The sequence below is a fragment of the Sminthopsis crassicaudata genome, chromosome 1 (genome assembly GCF_048593235.1).
Source record: "Sminthopsis crassicaudata isolate SCR6 chromosome 1, ASM4859323v1, whole genome shotgun sequence".
Taxonomy (NCBI): Eukaryota; Metazoa; Chordata; class Mammalia; order Dasyuromorphia; family Dasyuridae; genus Sminthopsis; species Sminthopsis crassicaudata.
Window position 1 is genome coordinate 468,118,997 of NC_133617.1, and position 25,961 is coordinate 468,144,957.

Here is a 25,961-nt window from a genome sequence, read left to right on the forward strand (position 1 = left end):
TAATAAAATATATTTTAAAAAAAATTATAGGGTTAAAAATTAAGAGGACCTTTGCCTGACCTGACCTGATGGAAGCCATGATAGATCAATCGCATTTCTTTTGATAGGATAACTAAGTTAGTACTTATAATTGGTCAAGAACAATGATGATCTGAGTTCTAGCAACATCACCACAATATATTATGATAATCAAAAAAAGTATTGTGCAATCTGATCAACTCTAATGTTAAAAATCTATAGCATATAATATCTAGAAGCAAATGAAGGAATGCTATGGATATAATTTACCTAGATTTTAGCAAACTTCGATAAAGTAACTGATGCTATGTTTGCAAAGGTGATGGAAAACTAATAGACAAAAAGCGCACTAAATGTACAGATGAAACAAAGCTGGAAGGGATAGCTAACAAAATAACAGAATCAGAATCTAGTAAGATTTTGAAAGACAAAGAGCACTGGGAAGAATTCAATAAGATGAAATTCAAATAGAGAGGGAGAGAGGAAAGAAAATGAAAGAAAAGAAAATATATTCTCTTCTCCGCTCCTCCCCCCTCAAGTTTTTGTGGACTAAATGTTCCATAGTAGCTTCCTTCAATCAACAATATTATGTGATATCCAAAAAAGTTAATGTGATCTTAGATTCCATCAGGAAAGGCACCACTTCTGGGAATAAGGAAGTTAATAGCCCCACCCTACTCTGTTCTCATCAGGAATACTGCATTCAATTCTGGGTATTACAATTTAAGAAGGACACAGATAATATAAAGAGCTCCAGAGAAAACCAAGATGAAGGGATTCAGTTCATAATTCTGTAATCAATTCAAATATGCTAATTTTATCATGAGATCCATAGTATCTCTATATTTTTATTCATCTTGCATTATGAATAACCAAGTTATGAACTGAATACATTAATATATAGATCTTTTAAATTACTTTAAGTTATTCATTACTTAATTTGTACAATACTTTTAAGATCTATAAAATGCTTTTCATAAATTATCTCATTTGATCCTAAGACTTGCTCATCAAATCAAATCAAAATTTGAGCTCAGGTCTTTCATATTCCAAAGTCAGTGTTCTACTCATTATGCTAATTAATTGCCTAGATTTAAAACAATTTTTTAAAAAGTATTTTTAAATTATCAAACTGTGCATACCCTTTGACCCAGAAGTGTTACTACTGGGCTTATATCCAAAAGAGATCTTAAAGAAGGGAAAGGGACCTGTATGTGCAAGAAGGTTTGTGGCAGCCCTCTTTGTAGTGGCCAGAAATTGGAAACTACGTGGATGCCCATCAACTGGAGAATGGCTGAATAAATTGTGGTATAGGAATATTATGAAATATTATTGTTTTGTAAGAAATGACCAACAGGATGATTTCAGAAAGTCCTGGAGAGACTTACATGGACTGATGCTAAGTGAGATGAGTAGGACCAGATCATTGTACACTTCAACAACAATACTATATGAGGATCAATTCTGATGGATGTGGCCATTTTCAACAATGAGATAAATCAAATCAGTTCCAATAGAGCAGTAATGAACTGAACCAGCTACACCCAGTAAAAGAACTCTAGGAGATGACTATGAACCACTACATAGAATTCCCAATCCCTCTATTTTTGTCTGCCTGCATTTTGGATTTCCTTCACAGGCTATTTGTACACTATTTCAAAGTCCGATTCGTTTTGTATAACAAAACAACTGTTTGGACATGTATACATATATTGTATTTAATTTATACTTTTTAACATATTTAACATGTATTGGTCGACCTGCCATCTTGGGGGGCGGGGGGGAAGGAGGGGAAAAAGTTAAAACAAAAGGTTTGGCAATTGTCAATGTTGTAAAATTACCCGTACATATATCTGGTAAATAAAAACTATTAAAATAAAATAAAGTATTTTTAAAACAATTCTACAAGAAGAAAAAGAAAAAAAAATTTTTTTTAACATGCTAGGAGGTCTATCAAGTGTTCTATAGTGAAAAGAGCATAGGACCTGAAGTCTGAGCATATGACTCTGCCTTTTAATATCAGTATGATATCAGGCAAGTCAATTTACTTCTCTAGGCCTCAATTTCCTAACCTATAAAATGAAGAAATTGGACCATACAATCTCTAGGATCTCTCCTAGTTCAAATTCTATGATCCAATTTAATTTGGATACCATTTAACATGGTAGGCACAATGTGCATATGGTTAATTTATGATTTGAGCCTACAACTCTTTCTTGATTTGGAAAATTTGTATATATTTGTATTTTTCCTCAAAAAATTATTCCTACACTGAGTAATTTTTGAGGCAAGCCAGTTAATTTTTGTTTCCTCACCTGTAAAAAGAATGAGATATACACATATGCACATTTTATAGTATGCACTATAAAAATTTCAATTATTATTATACTGTTCCCTAGAATTGTTATTACTCTTTCTGAGCAAAAGAGAAAAGCAGCTTGGCACAATGCATACATAGATATCCTTCTATGAGTGGCAGAGGGCTAAACTTGGCATCAAGATAAACTAAGTTCAAATCCTGCCTCTAACTTCTCAGAACCCCTGGAAATAAAGATTACAAATACAAACAAGTAACTAATTTGAGTTGATGGATCTAGCAGTCATATTTGAGAAATAATGACCTTCTTTTCAAAGAAAAATTATCTATTTAAACTATTAAATGTCATAGATATGGTCAAATTACTATATTTTTGTTAAACATTAGGAAGAACTACACAGATATTTCCACTATGTAATACTGAAACCAAATCTATCATCTAGGATTATATATTTTATTATATAGTATTTCCTTTCATATTCTCTCAAGTAATCTGGAAAATTTAATTTCAGAAAAATACAAAATCTGATTTAATGCCACAAAGGAAAAATACTTCCAATTCTGTCTCCAAACTCATCCACACATTTATATTAACAAATATAAATACTATTTTACAATTATATACTTTTACACCCAGTATCTCATGTGATCCTCTGAACCACTCACTGAGGCAGAGAGTTGAGGCAACTCATAGATTAAGACACTTGCTCTAGGACACACAACTAATCCTGCTTTCCAATTAGTGACAGAGCAAAGAATCCAAATGTGCCCATCTCCATTTCTTAAATCTCTGCTTGCCTCAATTTTCTGTTCTGTAAAAGGTGCTGGAGAAGGAAACCACTCCAAATCTTTACCAAGAAAACCCCAAAAAGGATCATAAAATTTTAAATTAAACAAGATTGAACAACAAAATCTATTATAAAATAGTGGGATTTCTTATTCAAATGATCTATTTTAACTATCAGATGCCATAAATATGGTTACATATCTGTATTTTTGTTAGACATCATAGACCATCTGAAACAAGTATTTCCTGACACTATGTAATTCTCCTTAAACAAGTATAATAGTATTAGATAATAATATAGAAATAAATTAATAAAGGCAAGTAGAGAATAAATCTTTTAAAATTTAGGAGGAAGCTTATAGAGACTGGAATACTAATTGGTGATAATAAATCAATTCTATCTTTAGTTTTACCCACAATTTACTTAGTAACTATGCTAAGGGAAAAAAATGGACTTTCATAAATATTTAAAGCAATATTTTTAATGGACATTGAGCTCCTTATATGAAAGTAGTTAGGTCTATATAATTACGATAAAGCATTTATTAATACAATATATGCTAGTAGTACATAAAAAACCTAAGTTTTTATATATCCAAACAAAATGAGAAAAAATAATGCATAATGCAAATATACGAGTATTCATTTACCAAAACACACAAGTTATCTATACTTACAAAGACAACTTCAAAATGTTCAAAATGGTACTGACCAAATGAGGAATCCCTTGCACATTGTTAAGATTAAATACAGCAAAAAAAAAAAAATTTTAATCAAATTTATGGATTTACTCAACATCAAAAAAAGATCAGCTACTTCACAGAATTGGATAAAGTCATACCAAATTTCAAATAAAAACTCAAGACAAAAACATGAAAAAAGAAACTTGAAAAGGATTCATTTATTAAACCCTACTATTATAAAAAATTGAAAATGTTTGGTATTGGATTAAAAAAAAAAAATAGGTGAACTGAACAAGAAATTCCACCAATTTATAAGAGATTTTACTGCTCTCTGAGATACTACTTCACACCTCTCAGAATGTCTTAAGATGACAGAAAAAGATAATGACCAGTATTGTTAGTGGAGTTGTGAACTGATCCAATCATTCTAGAGAGCAATTTGGAACTATGTGCATAGCCTTTGATCCAGCAGTATCTTTACAAGGTCTATATCCCAAAAAGATAAGGAAAACGACCCCCATGTGCAACAATGTTTGTAGCAACTTTTTGTAGTGGCAAAGAACTAGAAACTGAGTGAATGCTCATCAGTTGGAGAATGATTGTATATATTATGGTATATGACAATAGTGGAATATGATCTATAAGAAATGACAAACAGTTTAATTTCAGAAAAGCCTGGAAAGACTCATGTGAACTGATGCTAAGTGAAGTGAGCAAAACCAAGAGAATATTGTATATAATGACAAGATTTCGTGATGACCAACTGTGATAGACTTGGCCCTTCAACAATGAGGTGATTTAAGACAATTCCAATAGACTTGTAATAGAATGCATCATCCACATCCAAAGAAAACTATGAAGACTGAATGTGGACCAAAGCATAGTATTTTCACCTTTTATTTTGTTGTTTGCTTGGTTTTCTTTCTTTCTCATGTTTTTTCCCCTTTGATCTGATTTTTGTGTGTGTGTGCGCGGCATAATGAATATGGCGATATGTTTAGAAGAACACATATGTTTAACCTATTAAGATTATTAGATATTAAGATTGCTTCCTATCTTGGGGAGGAGGAAGTTGAGAGGACAGGGAGAAAAATCTGTAACACAAGGTTTTGCAAAGGTGAATGTTGAAAACTGTCTTTGTGTGTATCTGGAAAAATAAAATACTATTAAAATCAGAGAGAGTTTATTGTTCAATTGTGTTTAACTCTTTACAATCTTTTTTAATCTTGGCAAAGATACAGAGTAATTTGCCATTTCCTTCTCCAGCTTATTTTACAGATAAGGAAACTGAGGCAAGCAAAGTTGAATGACTTTGCTCAAGTTGATACAGCCAGTAAGTGTCTGAGGCCAAATTTGAACTTATCTTAAGTCTTCCTGACTCTAGGCCTAGTGTTCTACACACTGTATAACCTTAAAGGAAAAAAAAAAAAAAAAACCCTCTTATTCTATAAGGTGAAATTAGGCTAAATTTTGTATATTTAAATTTCCATACAAATTAAAGATCCTAAATTACTACTCAGAAAATTAGCAAGGACTCAAACAAGAACAAGATGTTTTGTTTAATTTTCTTTGCCAAAGAAACAAAAAATGAGGCTCTAGAAACTAAAATTTATTAAGAATAGTAATGATGAAAAACTTTGACCTAATGAGGCCAAACATGAAGTTTGATCACTTCAGAAAATTAGGATTAAAAAATGGGATAACACCTAGAAGGAAACTAAAGGAACTGTTTGAAAAATAAAACAATCCAAACGTGAAGAGTCAAGAGGAAATAGGAAGGCAGCCTTAAGTACATCAGATTAAAACAATGATGTGGAAAAATTATGTTCTATCAAAATACATGGAAGAAAGATTTTCAACATGGCACTAAGAAAGTAGAGTCTTTTGTAAGTTCCCCGCTTCATGTGTTGTAAGGGGGGGAGGGGGGAGGGAAGAAACCCCAATGGACACCCATACTATCTGACCACATTCAAGCATGAAAAAAATTAACTTAAAAAACATTAAATGTTTTCAAATATCAAGGTCCAAAGACTTACAAAACAAGGTCACCAAGGATTTACTTCAAATCACTGCAATCATTTGTAACATTCTTTTAAAAAACTGAAAAGTGTTGATTAGATGATTTATACTATAAACATTCATTAAGCCTCTATTATGGACCAGGTATTATGTTAAGCACTGGGGATAGAAAGGCAAAAGACACTTCCTCTTCTCCAGAAGGTCATAATCTAATGGGGGGAAAATGTGCCTCCCAAAAGAGACACACATTCAAAAACTATATAGGAAAACAGCATAAATAGGAAATAATCAATAAAGGGAAGGCACTAAAATTAGGAGGGACTGAGATGACAGGAAAATGAGTAAATGTACTGATTTTTATTTTGAGGGTGCTGAAAGCCAGCCAAAAGTATAATTTCTATTCATGGAAAAACCTGGTAAAGATCATTCAATAAGACCTGAGTTCACCTCCTACCTTTGACAAAATTGATGGTGTGACCCTGAGCAAGTAATTTAAAACTATCTTTGTCCTCAACAACTCTAAGACTAACTTGAAAAAAAAATTCTGATCTGCAGTGATGGAAGAAATTTCTCCATCTGGGAGTTCTTTATACCAATGAAACTATGGGTCCAACATTTATTCATATATACACTAAGATCTTGGTATACCATACAAAAATTAAACTTCTAAAAGAAAAAAATAGCATTTTAAAAAATAATATGGCCACAAAGCAATTTGAAGTTTGAAATGTATTGATGAAACTTATAAATGCTAATATCAAGAGTATACTTATAACATCCCTAGAAAAACAAGAATTGAAAAAATTAGGGGCAAAAAATATACATTTTCTATACAAATGATTCTATATTTCACATTTTAGAAGGGGAAAAAATCTCACTGATCAAATTTTTCAGAATATGATAGCAATTTATAATGTAATATCACTAGTAAAATGAAGCAGCAGCTAGATTGTCTCTTAGTTCCCTTACAGTTTTACATTCCAATCCTAAGACTAGATAGTTCTGGTTTTTTATCCCTTATGCTGTTCTTTAACAATCAACTGTTTCTATAGCAAGAAGAGATGTTCAAAATCCCACCACTATCCTCAATTCTTCTTTAAAATATTTAATTTTAAAATAACTACATAATATTGTTTTATAAAAACATGTTCCTAGATGCTATGAACAGAAACCAATTAGCAGAACCCCTTTTCTGGAGTTCCTTATTAGTATAAACATCTACAAATAGGGTCTGAAATCTCCAAGTAGGTTTCAGAATTTAAGTTTCCCAACTTAACGGGAAAAGGAATTAGAATCATAACATTTTTTCCCATGGGCATTTCAATCTAATGAGATAGCAATGTAGTGCTAAATGGGGGAGTGCAAAAAGCAAAAGAGGTGTGTGTGTGTGTGTGTGTGTGTGTATGTGTGTAAGGAAGACAAGGATGAATCATACTACTATACTGTATGAATTATATGAAACCAATTAGTCAAAAAACATTGGCATTTTCTATGTGTCATCACCATGCTAAGTACTGGAGATACAAAGAAAGGTTAAAAAAAAAAAAAAAAAAAAAAAAAACATTTTATATATATATATATATATGTATAAAATGGTCCCTGCCCTTAAAGAGCTTATATCCTAATGAGGGAAACATGAAAAAAAAATACACACATGATTGATACAATATATATGGAAAGTAATCTCAGATGGAACTAAGAAGTGAAATATAACAGTGGTCAAGAACAAACCAACTTACAAAGAACCAGTTTACAAAATTTTTGTAAAGCAAAGCTCATCTTGTGGATCCTGGTAATTTAGACAAGTCACTTGTCCCCAGGCCTTCCCATTACTCCATAGTAAAATGATGGACTAAATTCTATGACCTATCAATTCTAGGTGATATAGTGAACATTCAAACTAAATACCATGAATAAACTAAAATAGATTATCTTTATTTTACAGATAAATTAACTGAGGCTCATAGAGATGAAGTGACTTTCCAAAGTCACCCAGATACTAAGTGTCAGAGGGAGGATTTGAACTCTGGTTTTCTTAATTCCAGGGCCAACATTCTATCCATTGCCCCACCTATTATGGGATAGAACATGACTTGTTTTATGAACATAAGACTCAAAGATAGGAAAAGGTAGCAATGTAATATAATAATCAAAAAGGAAAGGATATTATTAAGCTGTATAAAGAGCATGTGAGAACTATGAGTGACATTTCTCCTTAACTCAGCATTAAGATGCATTAAGAGAATAATTATAAAAGAAGTATTGATACAATTATGAAAAAAAAAAAACCAACCCCCCCCAAAAAAAATTAAATGAAAGCGACAAAAATAATTCAAGCTTGGTAAGTAGCCAAGCTTTGGTATAGAAAGAAATTGGAGATAAGCCAACAGTTTACAATATATCAAAATATATCATGTAAAAATGACAATAACTTCTGTGTTTCCACTGATACAATCACAAAAAAACAACTAATCAGTTTTGGTGGGATTTATTTTTGTTAATTATAAAGGAATTCTTTAAATTAAGAGTTTCGTGAGATACTAATATATAAAAAATTAATTTGTGGGCTTGCCTTCTCTGAATATTAATATCCTTATCCAAGAGTTTCCAGAATTCATCTCATGCTATATTTGCAATATTAACTTAAGTATATGTAATAAATAACTGCTAAGCCCAACCCAAATAAAAATTGTGAATAGGATAATCACCTCTGAATCATACACCTTATAATGTAGAAATGATTTTTCTCTCTGCTCGTTATTTTTTTGTTACATAGTTGTTTGCACATGGTCTCTCCTATTAGACTGTGGGCTCCTGGAAGATATGGACTGTCTTTTGCCTTTGTTTCTGACATATAGGAAGCACTTAATAAATGTTTACTGATTAGGGACTATAAGCTCAGAGTTAAATCCTGTTAAATCCTTTCAAAACAAAAATTTGCAGGGCTTCTGATACAAGTCAAGCATTTCTTCTTCTTATGAACAATCTCAAGTCTGTGCCTCCAAATAAAAACGGATGAAATTCAAACATAACTGTTAATAAACTGACTTCGAATACAACTTTAAAACAATTCAATTTAACAAATACTTATTAAGCATCTCGGGGCAAGGCACAATGGATAAAAATACAGTCTCTGCACTCAAGGAACTTTTGCCTTGAAAATACAAAGTAATTTTAAGAGCGTCAGAGTACTAATAACTGGAGGTTATCAGAAATGGCGTTTAGGAGATGTCACTTGACTACCAGATTTCTACCCTAAGTATTTTTCTTCCAGAGCAGGGTGGGCAAAGAGAAAAGTAAAGAGGAAAAAGGATCGGGAATCAAAGAGAGGGAAAGAGAAGTAAGGAAGGAGAATAAGCAAACTTAGATGTCAGATAATCATTTTGATCTAACTTTTTCAGTGTGTATAACATCTCTACCAATTGAGTCAGGTGTATTACCTTGACAAAAATGATACTACTGCTGGTCTTAGCATCAAGACAAAACGAAGGTCTAACTAGAATTCAAATTAAGTTCTGGGAAATCTAACCCTGGCCTCTGAATTCGACTATAAACCCCAATAGTAATTCAGTCTGACTTAGAAAAAATAATTTAACTTACGGGGATAACCCTTCTTAAACATTTATTAGTTTCTATGAATAAAGAACAAAGAAAATAAAGCAAGACTATATAAATGCTTAATGATAATATGCTTCCCATGTAATCTCCATGGGAGATTACATTTCAGCATAGAGTAGGTCTGCTCAGCCAAAAGGAACATTTCCTGTCAATATGGATGAAGTACCTCATGTGCCCATGAACTAACTCAAAAGTACCATACCATAGATTAATTGGCAAACAGGAACTGATTGGAAACGTTCTTTCAAAAGCCTGAGCCAAGGAAAGTACAACAGGATGTTACAACAAGAGAAGAAACGCAAAAAGGTGCAGGACAGAAACATCAATTTCATCTTTAAGTTCAAGAAAGCACAAGGAAATCTTGCATTCAAAGAATCAAAGAAGCTTCAGAGGCATAAAAACAGTAAGCTTCATTTAAACTGGAATGAAGTTCAAATTCCATTCAGCTAACTAGATTCTGCCATTATTTCTAAAAAGACTTGCTGCCTCTCAATAACTGTTTTAAACAGTCCATGAACATATAATATTGTCATGAATGTACTGTTGTTTTTAAAAAACATTTTGGCAATCTTAAGTTACAAAAATAAAACAAACAGGATGTATTTCTATAGTTACATACAAAGGTACTAAAGTAAATCAAATATATTTTATTTCCTGACTGTGTAACAGTTTATCTGATCCAGTAAAACATCAAGATCACCTAGACAAGATTTTATAAATTACACATGTTATAAAAGAAAAATTTAGCATTTCAGAGTAAGGCTAAATTTTACATTCAGAAAAATAAGCACTGTTTGCCAAAGATGCTTCATGGACATTGATGTGCCACAACAAATTTCAAAACTACATAGATATTGCTTCATACCTGTCAGAATTAGTCATGTGACTTCATGTGGCTGCAATCCCTAGGCTCCTCCATTAATATAAGAGTTTCACATTATCTATTTGTTTTCTTTTATGAAAGCTCTAGCTAGGACCACTGGTTAAAGTACTTTGGTCACTAAAATAAGGCTCAGCTTCCTTACTGGACATAATACATTTAAAAAACAAGTGATGAATAAAACTTCCAAATTAAGGTCCATTCACTAAAATTAAGTTTTTTAAAAACACCAGATAATTCAACAGTTATTTTTAAACAATTATTAAGATCAAAAACCAAAAGAAAAAAGTAAATGGCGATAACTTAAAATTGATGACTCCTATGGTAATAATTTAACAAATCAAAGGGGTTAAGATAGAGCTAAGGATTTCAAATGAGTAATTGTTAAAAATGTATAGATATCCTTCCCATTCCAGGCCTTAAAAAATGTTTTTAAACAATTAAGTAAAATTTTAGATTAATGTGAATTATGAAATTATATAAAATAGAAATAAACTGTACTGCTATATCTTGATGTTTGTTTAAAAAAAAATCTTGTAGCAAAAATAACTTACTAAAGTTTTCAAAGAATACTGAAATTAAATGCAACCATTTTCTAAGTTGAAAGGCATCTACAGTATATGTTACACACTTACATTTGTTATGCCAGCTCCTGGAAAACCAAGCTAAACAGCTTGTTTTCCTTTTCATTAATGTGAAAAACACTTTAAAAATGCCCCACACTCCTATCTAGACAACTTTGGTACATAATATAGAATATCTTAATCGAATGATCCTATAAGTCACTCTATACTTGAGTCTTAAATTGCAATCATTCCACTGTCTATTGGAAAAACTTCTTAGGCCTTCAAAATTGTAGGAATGTCAGGTGCCAAAAAGTTACTCACAACTGCCCTATGATTCAAATGACACAGGAACTATACTGAGAAAACGTTTTCTTCCAGTAGAGGCAAAAGCCCAATTTCTCAATTATGACAAGACAGTCTCTTTTGCACCAACAAGGGGAAAGATTCCTTGTCTCGATTCAATTTTGAGGCAGCCTTCAGTCAGATCCTTCAAGTGTGCAGGCAGGCTCGGTGGGCCCTCCCTCAGAACCAACTGCCCCAGCAGCAGGAGACCCCCACAGTGTAGGGAACAGGGTATCTTTAAAAGAACTCCCCGACCGCCCCCTCCCCCCAGGGTAACAAGAGAGGGGATCCCAACTCCGGTGCAGGGAGGTTTGGCTCGGGCCTCTGAGGGAGGATCTCTGGAACCCAATTTGCTTTTGGGAAGGAAGCCCTAACCTCATTTCCCGGATAAAGGTACCTGGTTAATAAGGTTTTCTCACCGCTGGGGGGAGAGACATGGCCGTACCCCTACACTGTCATCCCCCTACTCCAATGACTCAGGAGCTCCTCTTTCACCCCAACTTTCAGCCCCATCACCCGCACTAGTCTCAGCCCACTCTCCGCCCCGGGCCCAAGGCCCAGGGCCCAGGGCCCAGGGCGGCGCCTAGCACACACTCGGCCCCTCGGCCCAGCCCGCCAACATATGAGCCCCAGGCAGAGGAGGCAGAGCTTAGGCCTCACCTCCCTCCGACCTGCTCCAAGCCCGCACGGTCTGGGAGGAGACCCCGGAGGCTGCAGAAGCCGCGCCCCGACCCCTAAGGGGGAAGGGAGCGGGGTGGAGTGGCCTAGGCCGCGCCTTCCAGCCCCGAGGCTGACCGGCTCCCGCACCTCGCCGCCGCCGCCGCCGCCGCCGGGAGCTCCGCAGGCAGGGGCCCTGGGAGGGAGCGAGCCCGGCCGCCTGTAGGCCTCAGGCCCTGGGCCCGGAGTGAAGAGGCGAGCCCGGGCTAGCCACCCACCTGGGTTGCCAGTCATTCCAGCTCCGTGGATACTTGGTGCCGCCGCCGCCGCTGCTCAGCCGAGACCCCGGGGCTCTGCGGCTCATTACCTTCCCCGACACGACATGGCCAAGCGCCGCCGCCCGAATCTAGAGTCTCTCGAAGCAGCCGCCCACCCGGCAGCTGACCCAGCGCCCCGGCCTCGGCACGGAGAGGGCGAAGGGAAGCAGGAGCAGCAGGAGGAGGAGGCGGCGGCTGAGGGCGAGCGAGGGGGGGGGGAGCAGGGCGGCCGTTCCGGGTTCCGCTGGAGCCCGCAGCGCAGGAGGCAGGCACAGGGCGAGGAGGCGGAGGCGGAGGCGGTGTCTTCCAGAGCTGTGCGCGCCGAGCACTGGGAAAAGGAGGAGAGAAAAGAGGAGAAGGAGGCGGCTCACACAGCGCGACCCACGGCGACAGCTTCCCCGCCTCCCGCGCCGCTCCGGCTCCGCCCGCCGCCCCGCCGCACGGCATGCTGGGAGGGCGGCGCTGGCGCCGGGGCTGTGGAGAGGGGAGGGGAGGGGAGCGGGGCAGAGGGAGGAGCCAAAGGTGCGCGGTCTCCCTCGTGGAGGGGGGGCCGCAGACAGCTGGGGTCGCAGCCGCTGATCTCGGGGTTTCCCGCGCTCTTCCTCCCCCTCTTAGGGTCCCACTCCGCCCGCCCTAGCTCTGAGCAATCCCTACCCCCCCCAAGCTGTACCCGCCCGCAGGGAATCATGGGAGAGGGGATTCCCTCCCCCCCCCTCACCTCCACCTCACACTCTTCCCCTACACACGCACGGAGCACTCGCACACCTGAGTTTATCTTAGGAACTCTGCACTCAGAGGCACAGCGAGTCACATATTCCCCCGCCCCATCCACTAAAACAAACCCCAATCGTTCAGAGGATGAAGGGGGCTGCTGCTACCTTGTTGACTGCCTCGGCTCAGAACCATTAAGATGTTCATCCCGGACCCACTCACTTACCCCAGCTGGAAAAGGGAAGAAGGATTCTCGAAAAAGGAGCTACTTCTCCTTACAATTCACTCATTACCCTCTCTTCTTCGATGCACCTGCCTCCCGTGACCCCCATTCAGCGAAGGCTCAGCCTTCAAGTTCTTTCGAGTCTGTCATGCCTGCCTGGTGACCGGTATACCCGCACCTTGGGCTCCTCACGTTCTCCCCGGGTGTCGTGGATGTGAATTTCAGCTCCTCCACTTTATGACCCGGGCTTGGATTTCCCCATTAGTAAAATACAGAGCTTGGGCAAAATCTCTTAAAGTTCCGGCCAGCTTTAAGGCTGCAGACGGCATCGTGCTTCCCTGGGTAAAGCGCCCACTTTCCTCGCTAGATCCTTTACGTTAGACGAGGCCATTAGTTCTCAAAGCCCAGCTTCTCCTTTTATTACTTTATTTCTGTGGGATACTCCGCTTTTCTTTATTTCTGTGAAACCTCATTTCATAAGATTGATTATCTACAGTGATTCTTATGTAGTCATAATCACCACTGAAGATTGGGAATCCCAACACAAAACCTCAGGATCACTTTATACTTTTTAAATAAAGTTATAAAACAGAGAAGAAAGAATTGACCGCAACTGTGTTTAGTGCCCCAGTGCTGCGTAGTCTCCATTTCCCTTTTTTCACTTTTTGCTTGTAGAGCAGATTACGATGAACAATTCGCCCTCAAAAAAGTCCCAAATCCATAAAATCGGAGACTGAGAACTGGAAGGAAGCATCTACCCCATCAATGTCTAAGCATCCTAAGAAGCCTCAAAGATATCTAGATAGTCTAACCTGATTTTACCCATGAGTAAAATGAAGTCCAGGAAGGTCTCACATGTAAGCAAGCGTCAAAGACAAAATTTGAACCCAGCTCCCTCCGATTCTAGAACCATATTCTTTTGACTGTAGGGATTAAATGATTTGTCCAAAGTTTTACAGTAAGTGACAAAAGCAGGAAGCTTTATGGGGAGAATTTGGGAGTGTGGGGGTGCTGCATAGCTATGCGTTCCATACAAAACTGTGGTGTTTTATGGAACCTCTTTGATGATCTCTTCAAATATTGTAAATATTCCGAGGTGAATTTGCAGGACTTTTGAGTAGGATTCTTCCCTTCAGTCTTTAGATCTCTTAGAAAAGGGACAAACGATCTTGAATATTATCAGTGTTCTCAAATTTACTATAGGTATACATCAGTGTGAGAAAGCTTTCTTCATTCTTCCCTGATTTTGTCTTTATTGTGGATAGAAATAAATTCTCCCCTCCTTTCCTTGTTTGAACCTAAAATTTTAGCCCAGATTTACTTTGTTAGCAATCAATAACTGGGAAATAGTGTTATATTTTTTGTTGTTTTTTTTAAAGGAAACAAGATTTCCCTGTAAAAATCCTAAGACATGTGAGACTGATTTTAAAACATACCCTTAAAATAAATTCCACATCCTTGAGACACTCTGACAGACATGAAAGCTGCCTTCTTTCTCCAGCTCCCAGCAAGGAAACTCTTTGGGCAGTTCAGATTCTTTCAATAGAGGTTATTATTATTTTTTTTAATAGAGGTTATTTTTGTAGCAAGTTTCAGATCCTGCTAAGGAGAAATTTGGCCCAGAAATTTTTGTGACATTTGAAATCTCCATTTAGGTAGCCACAGCTTGAGTCTTAGTCCAAGTTTCTATGAAATGGGGTACAAAGTGTGCTGTCCAAAGGCCAGAGAAACCATATGCATTTTCTATACAATAAGAGAAAAGGATAAAAAAATTCATCTTGTACTTCTTCATTTCTTACAATAAAGGCAAAAGCTAGAAAGGGCAAATAAAGGGAGAAATAAATATTTGGTTGTTTGGAAAATAATTATTGCTTATTTTTAACATTCTTTTAAAATTAAGTTCTAAAATCTCTCTCCCTTCTAATTCTCCCCCACCCACTGAGAATGCAAGTAGTATAATATTTATTATGCATGTGAAATCATGAAAACATTAGCTATATTGCAAAATAAAAAGCAAGAAAAAGTGAGAAAATTAAACTCCAATTTATATTCAGAATCCAGTTTTCTCTGGAGGTGGATAGCATTTTTTATCATGAGTCATTTGGCATTGTCTTGAATTACTGTATTGATCAGAGTAGCTAAATCTTTCACAGTTGAACATCTTTACAATATCATTGTTACTGTGTTCAATGCTCTCCTGGTTCTTCTCACTTCACTCTATATCAGTTCATGTACGTTTTCCCATGTTTTTCCAAAACTATCCCATTTATCATTTCTTATAGCGCAAGAGTTCTCTGTTACAATCATATTCCACAACTTTTTTGACTGTTTTCCATCCAATTCCATCTCCTCAATTTCTTTTTCTTTGCCATCATTAAAAGAACTGCTATAAATATTTTTGTACATATAAATCTTTTCCTTTTTTTCTTTTTTTATCTCTTTGGGATTCAGACTTTTTGGAGTCTCCATTAGATACTCTATCAAAGCATATACATAGTTTTATATTCCAAATTGTTTTTTAGAATGATTGGACCAGTTCATAACTCCATTAACAGATGATTTCCCCAGAGATTCTATTAAAAAGCTATTAGAAATAATCCACAACTTTAGCAAAGTTTCAGAATATAAAATAAATCCACATAAATCCTCAGCATTTTTATACATCAATAACAAAATCCAACAGCAAGAAATACTAAAAGAAATTCCATTTAAAATAACTGTCAATAGTATAAAACATTTGGGAATCTATCTGCCAAAGGAAAATCAGGAACTATGTGAGCAAAATACTTTCCACACAAATAAAGTCATATCTAAACAACTGGAAAAATATTAAGTGCTCGTGGAGAGGCCGAGCGAATATAATAAAAGATGACAATACTACCTAAACTGATCTATTTATTTAGTGCTATACCAATCAGACTCCCAAGAAACTATTTTAATGACCTAGAAAAAATAATAAAATTTATATGGAAGAACAAAAGGTCAAGAATTTCAAGGGAACTAATGAAAAAAAAAAAATCAAATGATTTTATTTATTTGACAAAATTTATTTGACAAAAACTGCTGGGAAAACTAGAAATTAGTATGGCAGAAGCTAGGCATGGATGCACACTTAACACAGTACACCAAGATAAGATCAAAATGGGTTCATGATTTATGCATAAAGAATGAGATCATAAATAAATTATAGGAACATAGGATAGTTTACCTCTCAGATTTGTGGAAGAGGAAGGAATTTGTGACCAAAGAAGAACTGGAGTTCATAATTGATCACAAAATAGAAAATTTTGATTATATCAAGTTAAAAAGCTTTTGTACAAACAAAACTAATGTATTAACAGATGATTTGTATACCTATTTCTCCTCATCTCTTCCAACATTTGTCATTTTTGATAGGTATGATAGGTTTTAAATTTGACTTTTTTAAATCAATAGCAAATTACAATTAGAGCATTTTCCTATAAATATAAATAGTTTTGATTTCTTCTGAAAATTGATTGTTCATGTCCTTTGATAGTTTATTAATTGGGAATGGCTCTTATTTTGATAAATTTTACTCAGTTCCTTATATATTTGAAAAAAGAGGCCTTTATCAAAGAAACTTGGTGTCAATTTTTTTTTTATATTGCTTCATTATCTATTAGCAAAAATGTAGTTTCCCTGATTATCTCTTTTAACTAAGTCTATTTTTTGCATTTGTTTTATCTAAGATCATGATTGCTACAAATGTCTTTTTTACTTCAGCTGAAACATAACAGATTCTGTTCCATCTACTTATTTTAACTCTGTGTCTTTCAGTTTCAAGTGGCATATTTAGGGGCAGCAACCCAATTGAATTCTCCCAACATTCCCTTCCACACAAAATCACACCTTAATTAAAATTTTGGAGTGGTCAAATCAACAAAACGTTGATATGAAATATTTTTCTGGTTTAACAAAACTTAAAGAGTTCGGCAGAAGAGATCTATGACACCAAGTAAAAGTCTGGTGAAAGTCTATTTTTGTGACTGCTCAAAGTATTTTCTCTTTTATCAGAGAATGCTATAAGTTTTCTATAATATTTCTGGGAATTTTCATTTTGGAATCTCTTTTAGGAGGTGATTAGTAAATTCTTTCAATTTCTATTTTATCTTTTGGATCTAAGATATTGAGACAGTTTTCCTTGATAGTTTCTTGAAATATGATGTCTAAACTTTTTTTTTTTTTTTTTTTTTTTTTTTTTAGTCTCAGCTTTCAGGTAGTCCAATAATTCTTAAATTATTTCTTTTCAATCTATTTTCCAAGTCAGTTGATTTTCTGATAAGATATTTCACATTTTCTTCTATTTTTTTCCCATTCTTTTGACTTTGTTTTATTGTTTCTTAATATCTGGTGGACTTATTAGCTTCTGCTTGATCAAATCTAATTTTTAAGGAATCTTTTTATTCAGTGAGATTTTGTATTTTTTTTCCCATTTGACCAATTATACTTTTTAAGGAGTTTTTTTCTTCAGTGAATTTTTGTACCTCCTTTTTTTCATTTGGCCTATTCCTCTTTTTAAGGAGTTCTTTTCTTCAGTGAATCTGAGCCTCTTTTTAGGCCAATTTTGTTTCTTAAGATTTTTTTTTAGTATTTTTGTACCTCTTTAAATAATTTTCTTGTATCTCTCTCAATTCTTTTACCATTTTTTCTCTAGCATTTTTATCTCTTTAACTTTTCAAGGATTTTTTTATTGGGCTTGTGTCCACTTACTTAGCTTTTTTCTCTGAGACTTTGATTATAGGGGCTTTCACATTGTTGTCTTCTTTTGAGTATATGTCTTGATCTTCCCTGCTTACTCTGATAGCTTTTCATGGTCAAATTTTTGTTGTTGTTGTTTGCTCATTTTCTCAGTTGAGTGTTTAACTTTGAACTTTAAAATAAAATAAAATTGAGCTTTTAGATAGGCACCATCCCAAGCTTCAGGTTTTTTCATACTTCTGTTTTCAGAATTAGTTCTAGGGGGTCTACAAGTTTTTGATGCTTCTAAGCTCTCATGAATGAATGTGTGGCTACTAATCACCTGATTTGTGTTGTGATCTTTTCCCAAGAAGGGGCTCTGATCCCCTGCAGCCTCAAGAGCTGGTGCTCCTCTTTGTCCAGAAACTGTGACTCTCCTCCCTTGTGACCATCCACAAGTGCTCCTCTCTACCCTGAGGCTATAACCCAGAACTGATTATGAGCAATAGAGTTGCCAATCAGTGCCAGTTGTACTCAATGTTACCAAATGGTTTGATTGTCTCTTTCTGAGCAGTTATCTGACCCCTTTAATGCCTCTAGACTGTGAGCTCCCAAAAGCTGCTGCCACTACTATTATCAGTTACCTTGAGGGCTTGCTTCTGGTGTTGTCACTAGGTACATTTTAGGCCAGTTTCCACCCATGTATCCCAGATCACTCCTTCAAATCTCCTAAATTGTCTTAGGCTGGTAAAAATGTTTATTATGAGCTTTTGTAGGTTCTGTTACTCTAGATTTTTATTTTAGACATTATTTTAAAGTTTTTTGGAGAATTTGATTGGGTTGCTGCTTCTAATTTGCAGTCTTGGCTCTGTTCCCCAAAATTTGATTCTGCTTAATATTTTGTCTTGAGGAAGCAAAGGAAGAATTTGAATAAATAGCATTATACCTTAGATTTGCCTGCCTTTCCTCTCTGGGAGCTAGCTCTTTATTTTTATTTTGGTTCCCAAAAATATGTCAGAGACTAAAGTAAATAAAGTATGCTTTTGTACTTTGAGGCAAAGTATTTGAGAATCTGAGTTGGAAGGAACCTCAGGGGCCATCAGATCTCATTTATACCTAAACAAGTAAGTCTTTTTTACAAAGTTGTTCTTTCTTCTTCCTTGATTTCAAAAAGGAAGAAAGACATTATAGGATGAGACTTGAATCCAGAATGATTTGGGTTTAAGTGAGGAAGAATTGCACAAAGTTATCAACCTCACTCTCTCTTCCAAAGTCCAGCGGCAAAATGTTATGGAGCTTCTGCCTGAAAAGCTCTAGTAAAGGGGGAATTTCCTCTTTTAGGAGGTGATGGTTGGTTTGTTCCTCTTTTGGAGAGCCAGGAAAACCAACTCTGCCTCCCTACAACTTCCAACCATTATTTCTTGTTCTGCTTTCTAATCCCAAAACCAGGTTTGCCAAACCTTCTTTTCCACCAAACAGCCCTACTACCAGATAGCTATCATGTGCCCCCTAAGTCTTCTCTTTTCCAAGTTAAACATTCCTAATTCCTTCAAATACTTGTAAGGTCTTTTTATCTCCACTGGACACTTACTAATATTTGATGGTATTGCCTATAATGATAGTCAAGCTAACTGTCCTGTGCTTTACAGCTTCCACCCTTTTCCATGGTCCAGTGGAAAGAGTATTGTATATAAAATTAAAATATATAAATCAAGTCATGACTCTCATAAATCAAATCAGACCATACATAGGGTCTGCATATGTGACCTTGTTCAAGTCACTTGTATTCTAGGTCTCAGTTTCCTCATCAACAATATAAGGAGTTGGAGTAGATGACTTCTAAGATCACTTTCTAAAATATGGCACCCCAGTATGAACACAATACTCAAGATGTGGTCTAACATGGATAGAGTACAATGTAGGACTCTTACTGCCTTATTTCTGTACACTAAACCCACATACAAAATGAGCTGGAGAAGGAAATGCCAAACCACTCCAGTATCTTTGCTTTAAAAACTTCCAAATAGGGTCATGGAGAGTCATACATAACTGAAACAACTGAATATAATCATTCAATACAGATTAAGTTGTACATTATGCTCCAGCTTTCTTAGGTGCCATATAAGACTGCTGGTTTATAATGAATTTGTAGTTTATTAAAGTTCCTGGATTTATTTTTCCTCTTAATTGAATTGCACTCTTCTCATACCTCTTCTATCTTGTATTTTGTAAAGTGGATTTTTTGAATATAAGTATATGATTTTACATTGATCCCAATTAATCTTTATTAGATTCAGGCCAGAATTCCAACCTGTGAAGATATTTTAAGAATCTATCATCTACTGTGTTTTATTCCTTCTAATTTTGTGTCTTCAGCTGACTTTGATAAGTGTACCATCTGCGACCTCATTTAAGTTGTTAATTAAATTGTCAATTAACACAGGACCAACTAGGAAATCCCTGGGGGGCATTCCTCTGGAGACCTCCTTCCAGAGTTGATGTGAACCTATTAATGATTTCTCTTTAGGTTCTGTTGTTTAGCCAGTTTTTGAAATGCTATTTTAAAATCCAGGTAAATTGTATTTATGGCACTAAATAGACCCACATGTTTAGTAACTGTCAAAAAAAAGTAAATGAATTTAATTTGGCCTTCCCAAATTAAGTTGAATTTAATGACTTGTTGATGAAATCATGAAGGTTTTTTGTGGCCCCATTTCTAGATTTTTACCAACAATCTATTTAATAAAGCATTGTAGATCTGATCAACACAATATCCAGCCAGTGTTTCCAGAGGATTCAGGATGAAATATGCTACTCACCTCCTCAAAAGAGGTGAACAACTCAGGGCTCAAAATGAGATGGGTGTTTTTTAAATACAAACAATATGGAAATTTGATTTGACTATGTATATTTATTTTTTTTAAAAGTCTTTCCTTTTTTTCCACTGCAATGATAGGAAGGGTTAAGAGGGAAAGCAAATGAATTTTTGTTAAATGATAAAATTTAAATTTAATTTTAAAAATTTAAATAAAAAGTTCATAGTAGAGTTGTTGTTTTTTAATAGTTGAAGTCAATCTCCCTGCATTCTCTACTCTTTTCTATGATATTGGGAAAAGATCATTTGTATAGAGTAAGTTCTTATTTTGTTATTATGGCCTGTTTGATTTTATGCAAGTCATCTTCTCTGAGCCTCAAGTTTCCTTACTTGTAAAATGAGGGGTTGGACTACATGGTTTCTAAAGTCCTTTTTTGGAAAAATGAGGCACCTGTCCTACATCACTTGTCTCATTCTCCAAATTCTTATAAAGATTGCTGACAATAGCTCCTCAATGACATTTACTGACTCTTTCCATTTCCTGGGATATAATTCATCTGGGTCTGATGATCTGAACTCATCCACGCTAGCTATGTGCTCTTTTACTATCTCCCTATTTATCTTGACTATCAATTCCTTAGTAATTTTTATTGTAACCTTTCCACTTCAAAAATCATTCTTTTTGGCCAAAAAAAAAAAAAAAAAAGCAATTAAAGGTTGAAGTATTTCTGCCAATTGTGACAATTATTATCATTCTACTCACCCTGATCCAATGGTCCTATCTCTTCTTGGATATTCCTATTTTTCCTAATGTGACTAAAAAACAAAAATAAAAACAAAAACAAAAAAACCTTTTTTTTTTTTGTCCTTAGCTTTTCTCTTCTCCAAGACAATATGAAACCATTAATTACTTCTCTTTGGGTTTAGTCATTTGGCCAGTTCTGAATTTCCTTAACCATACTAACCCAGATACTTTATTTGTCTTAATACTGTTATGAACAGAGCTTAAGTGAATTCAATCCTATTTTACAGCAGTGCATGAAATAACTTTTATGATTCAAATCCTGACAAATAATTTAAAACATTTTCTTTTCATTTGATATTGCTGTTCAAATGATAGTAGCTTCTGTTATGGGATCATAGATTTGGACCTGGAAGGAATTCTCTCTCTTGAGAATCTTGCCTCTTATTTTATTGAAAAAATATTGAAGCCATTCTGTGCACTCTTTATTCTTTAACTTTCTTTATCTCAAAACTTCTTGGTGACATTCTCATTCTCTCTCCTCCTTTCTCCCTCTCTTGCAATGAGGTGGCCTTTCTTCTTGCCAAGGCCAACCTCTCAATAAGTGTCATTTCCTCCTTTCATCTCTAATAGATTGCTTCTTTAATATACCTTTCTACATAGAATTTTCAGTCTCTCCCTTCTCTACTACCTTCAAACATTTCCAAATCACCCTCATTCTTTTATAAATTATTAGTAGTATTTTATTTTTCCAAATACACACAAATATAGTTTTCAACATTCACCTTTGCAAAACCTTAGTGTTCCAAATTTTTCTCCCTCTCTCCTGCCCCCCTTCCCAAAGCAGCAAATAATCCTATAGGTTAAATTTCTTCTAAATTATTTTCTTCAAATTTATTTAATTTAATTCTTCTAGTTAATTTAAATGTCTTCTAAATTTAAATTCCTCTAAAATATTTCCACATTTGTCATGTTGCATAAGAAAAATCAGATCAAAAGGAAAGAAAATTGTGAGAAAGAAAAAAAAAAGAACAAAAAATAGTGAAAATACTATGTTTTGATCCACATTCAGATGGCACTTTCCTTCACAAGTCTGTTGCTTAGAATTACCTCATTGTTGAAAAGAACCAAGTCCATCAGAGTTGATCATCACATAATCTTGTTGTCACTGTGTACAGTATTCTCTTGGTTCTATTCACTTCACTTAGCATCAGTTCATGCGAGTCTTTCCAGGCTTTTCTGAAATCAGCCTGCTAATCATTTCTTATAGAACTATAATATTCCATTACATTCATATACCATAACTTATTCAACCATTCCCCAACTGCTGGGCATTCACTCAGTTTCCAGTTTTTTGCCATTACAAAAAGGGATGCTACAAATATTTTTGCACATGGGGCTCCTTTTCCTTTTTATCTCTTGGGATATGACCCTGTAGAGACACTTCTGGATCAAAGGATATGCACCCTTTCAACACAGTTTCAAATTGCTCTGCAAAATGGTTGCTCAGTTCACAACTTTACCAACAATGTATTAGTGTCCCAGTTTTCCCACATCTCCAATATTCATCATTATCTTTTCCTTATTTTTGCCAATCTGAGACGTATGAAGTCATCCTTATTCCTAAAACAAAAAGAAAAAACTTTATTAAACTTTACCAATCCCTCAAGATTTTGTCTTATATCTTCTTTTCTTTTCTCAGCCAAATTCCTTGAAAAAAAGCTTTACATGTGCTCTATTTCCTTTCCTCTCACTCCTCAACCTTTTGTAATCTAGTTTTCAAACTACTCACTTACCTGAAACTATTCTCTCCAAAGTTATAAAAAATAGCAAATCTGATGGTCTTCAGTCAATCATAATTCCTCTTTTTTAAATTTCATTTTTTTATTCATAATCCTTCTTTGACCATCTGCTGCTTTGACAACGTCAAAGGCCTTCCAGATTCTCTTTCCTCTGTAAGTTTTGGAGATACTATTGTTTCTTGGTTCACCTTTTGCTTGCCTGAACTTTACTTGCCAGTTTTCTTAGGTGGTTCATCATTCTTCTTATCTGTGAATATTACTAAGGGCTTTATCATGAGTCCTCTTCTCTCTTTTCCCTACCCTATCTTATCAGCTCCCTTGGGTTTAGGGTGTGTTAGAACCAGTTCAAGAGAATTAATTGTTAAATTTTCAATGTGAATATTTACATCTTGGAAATTGAAAAAACACTTAAGGTTAGGAATATATATAGTTGTATGTTTACATTTAAGAAAGTGATTGATAAAATATTAGTTATTCAGATTAAACTTAAAAAGTGTATTGTGTGTACAATATTCCACTCCCTATCCCCATACCCCTACAAGAGTCTGATATCAACATTTCCCAACTATATCCCTAGATTTAACTACTATCTCTGCAGATGACTTCCAATCTATATATCCACTTCCAATCATTGCTCTGAGCTTAAGTTCTACATCATTAATTACCTATTGGATATTTCAACCTACGTGTCCCAAAGACATGTCTAAAATGGAATTATCTTTTCCCCAAAGCTCTTCCTTCCTTCAAAATTTCCCTATTTCCATCAAAAGTACCACCACCCTTCCAGTGCCTCAGGTTTTTACTCTTGGCATTATTCTTTATCCTTAATTCTGTTATTCGTATACAATCAGTTGCCAAATCATGCTTTATCTATATAACATCTCTCACATCCAATCTCTTTTCTTTAATTTTATAGCTATCACCGTATTTCCAGACTTTGATTACCTACATTATTGTTGAAGCCTCCTAATTGGTCTTCCTGCATCAAGTGTCTCCCCAATCCAATCCATTGTAAATATTGCTGAGAAAGTATTTTCCTTAAGCAGAGATCTGACCAGATTCTTTCCTCTATTCAGTAAACTCCAGTGGATTCCTGTTGCCATTAGAATAAAATATAAACTCTTCTGCTTATCTTTTAAATCCCTACACAATCTGGCCACAATTTACCTTTCCAACCTAACTAGACATTATTCCCCATCCCTAATATGAACTTTAAGGTTCAGCCAAATTAGCTTTTTATTCTTCATTAATGACATATTATCTTCCACTTTTTTGCTTTTGGGCTGGCCTTGAATGCACTCCTTCTTTGTCTTTGTCTGAAAGTCCCTCTCTCTAAGATGCAACTCAGGCATCTTTGCATCAAGCTGCTGAATTCCTTCCCACTCCCCAGTCACTTAACTCCTAGTGCTTTCCTCTTACTTAGCTTATAGAGGTCAAGAATTCCCATTGCATCTGGGGCCATAACCAGTGGTCCTGACCATTGCTTTGTCACTATACTCTGATGACTGAGGAGAGAATGAGGCTGATGATTTTGTACAATTCTGCCTCACTTAAATCCAATTCGCTTGCAAGTTATGACATCTTCCTTCAGATGTCATTGGTCCTCTTAGAGAATGAAGGAGGAACAACAATTTAACTCACTATATGTGTGTTTATATCATATGGATGTATATGCATTTATTAACTTTATATTGGTGCTACATAGATTTTTATATGTACTTGCTGTCTTCACCATTGGAATGTAAGTTTATTTTGAGTCAGGATAATTTCATTTTTACTTTTATCCTCCAGTGCCTGGCACAAGAAAAGTACTTAATAAATTTTTATTGATTATTTGACTGATTGGCCATAGAAAATAGCTAGTTCAAAGCACTCATTTTATAGGCAAAGAACAGAGGGTAAGAGCTCTTAAATGACATGGTCAAGATTGTACAGGTGCTAGATATTAGAGCTGGCATTTGAATCTAGTCTTCTAGAATCCAAAACCAGTAATTTCCAAAGTATTCCACTGATGCTGCATAAAGTTTCTCTGCCTATTGCCCAACTCCAAAGCTTTTTTAAGTGTCATTTAATAATATAACCTTTTAGAACTACTTGATGAGGATTCTGGGTATTCTCTTTGTCACCTAAGAGGCCTCTATGCTCTGGACCTAGCTTGTTGTTGGACTGAATTCAGTTTTAGGGAAGTCTGCCTTTAATTAAATTAATTCCCTTTACCCCAATCTGCAATTTATTAAATTTTTAGTATCCCAGGAATAAAAAAAATTAATTTTGGGTTTAGACTCAAATCCAGGATCTCTCCCTAAAAAGGGGGATTAAAAAGGAATTCATTGTATAGTCCAAATCAGGTATGGGAGAAGTAATTTATTCCTACACATGAAAAAGGTACTAAATATTTTAAAATTATTATAACAGTTTAAACAAGGGATTCAGTACTTATTGCTGTTACAATCCAGTGAGAGAGGCTGAGATTTAAATTTTGCCAGAATATAATTTATAAGATTTCCAATTAGATATTTTATATTTCCCCTGGACTTTATCTTGTTCAAACAGCTTCAGGGACATATCTATTACATGATCAGAATTAAGCCAATCTTCTAATTAGTGGCTGTTCTCTTGCTTCCAATCATTTCCAATCCAATAGGACATAGAGATCTCTGAAACTCACAAAAACACCTCCAAAATTAGACATGTTCATAGAAAGATAGTTACTTGTTCATTTTTTATCAGGAAAAAACAAACTCAAAAAGGGCAACAAGATTTAGG

General features: G+C 35.3%; 1 protein-coding gene across 4 annotated transcripts in view; it reads right to left on the reverse strand.

Annotated features, from left to right (window-relative positions):
• The window catches only part of SMG1 (SMG1 nonsense mediated mRNA decay associated PI3K related kinase), a 117,018-nt gene extending 104,639 nt beyond the window's left edge, over positions 1-12,379 (reverse strand). For 2 of the 4 annotated variants that reach the window (XM_074280894.1, XM_074280893.1), the window contains exon 1: positions 12,166-12,379. In XM_074280894.1, the coding sequence (XP_074136995.1) occupies positions 12,166-12,251 (86 nt within the window). In that variant the 5' untranslated portion in view covers positions 12,252-12,379. Of the gene's footprint in view, positions 1-11,890; positions 11,910-12,165 lie in introns of those variants that run through there. The other 2 variants (XM_074280895.1, XM_074280896.1) reach the window with 2 other exon arrangements.
• Positions 12,380-25,961: the final 13,582 nt, after the last annotated feature.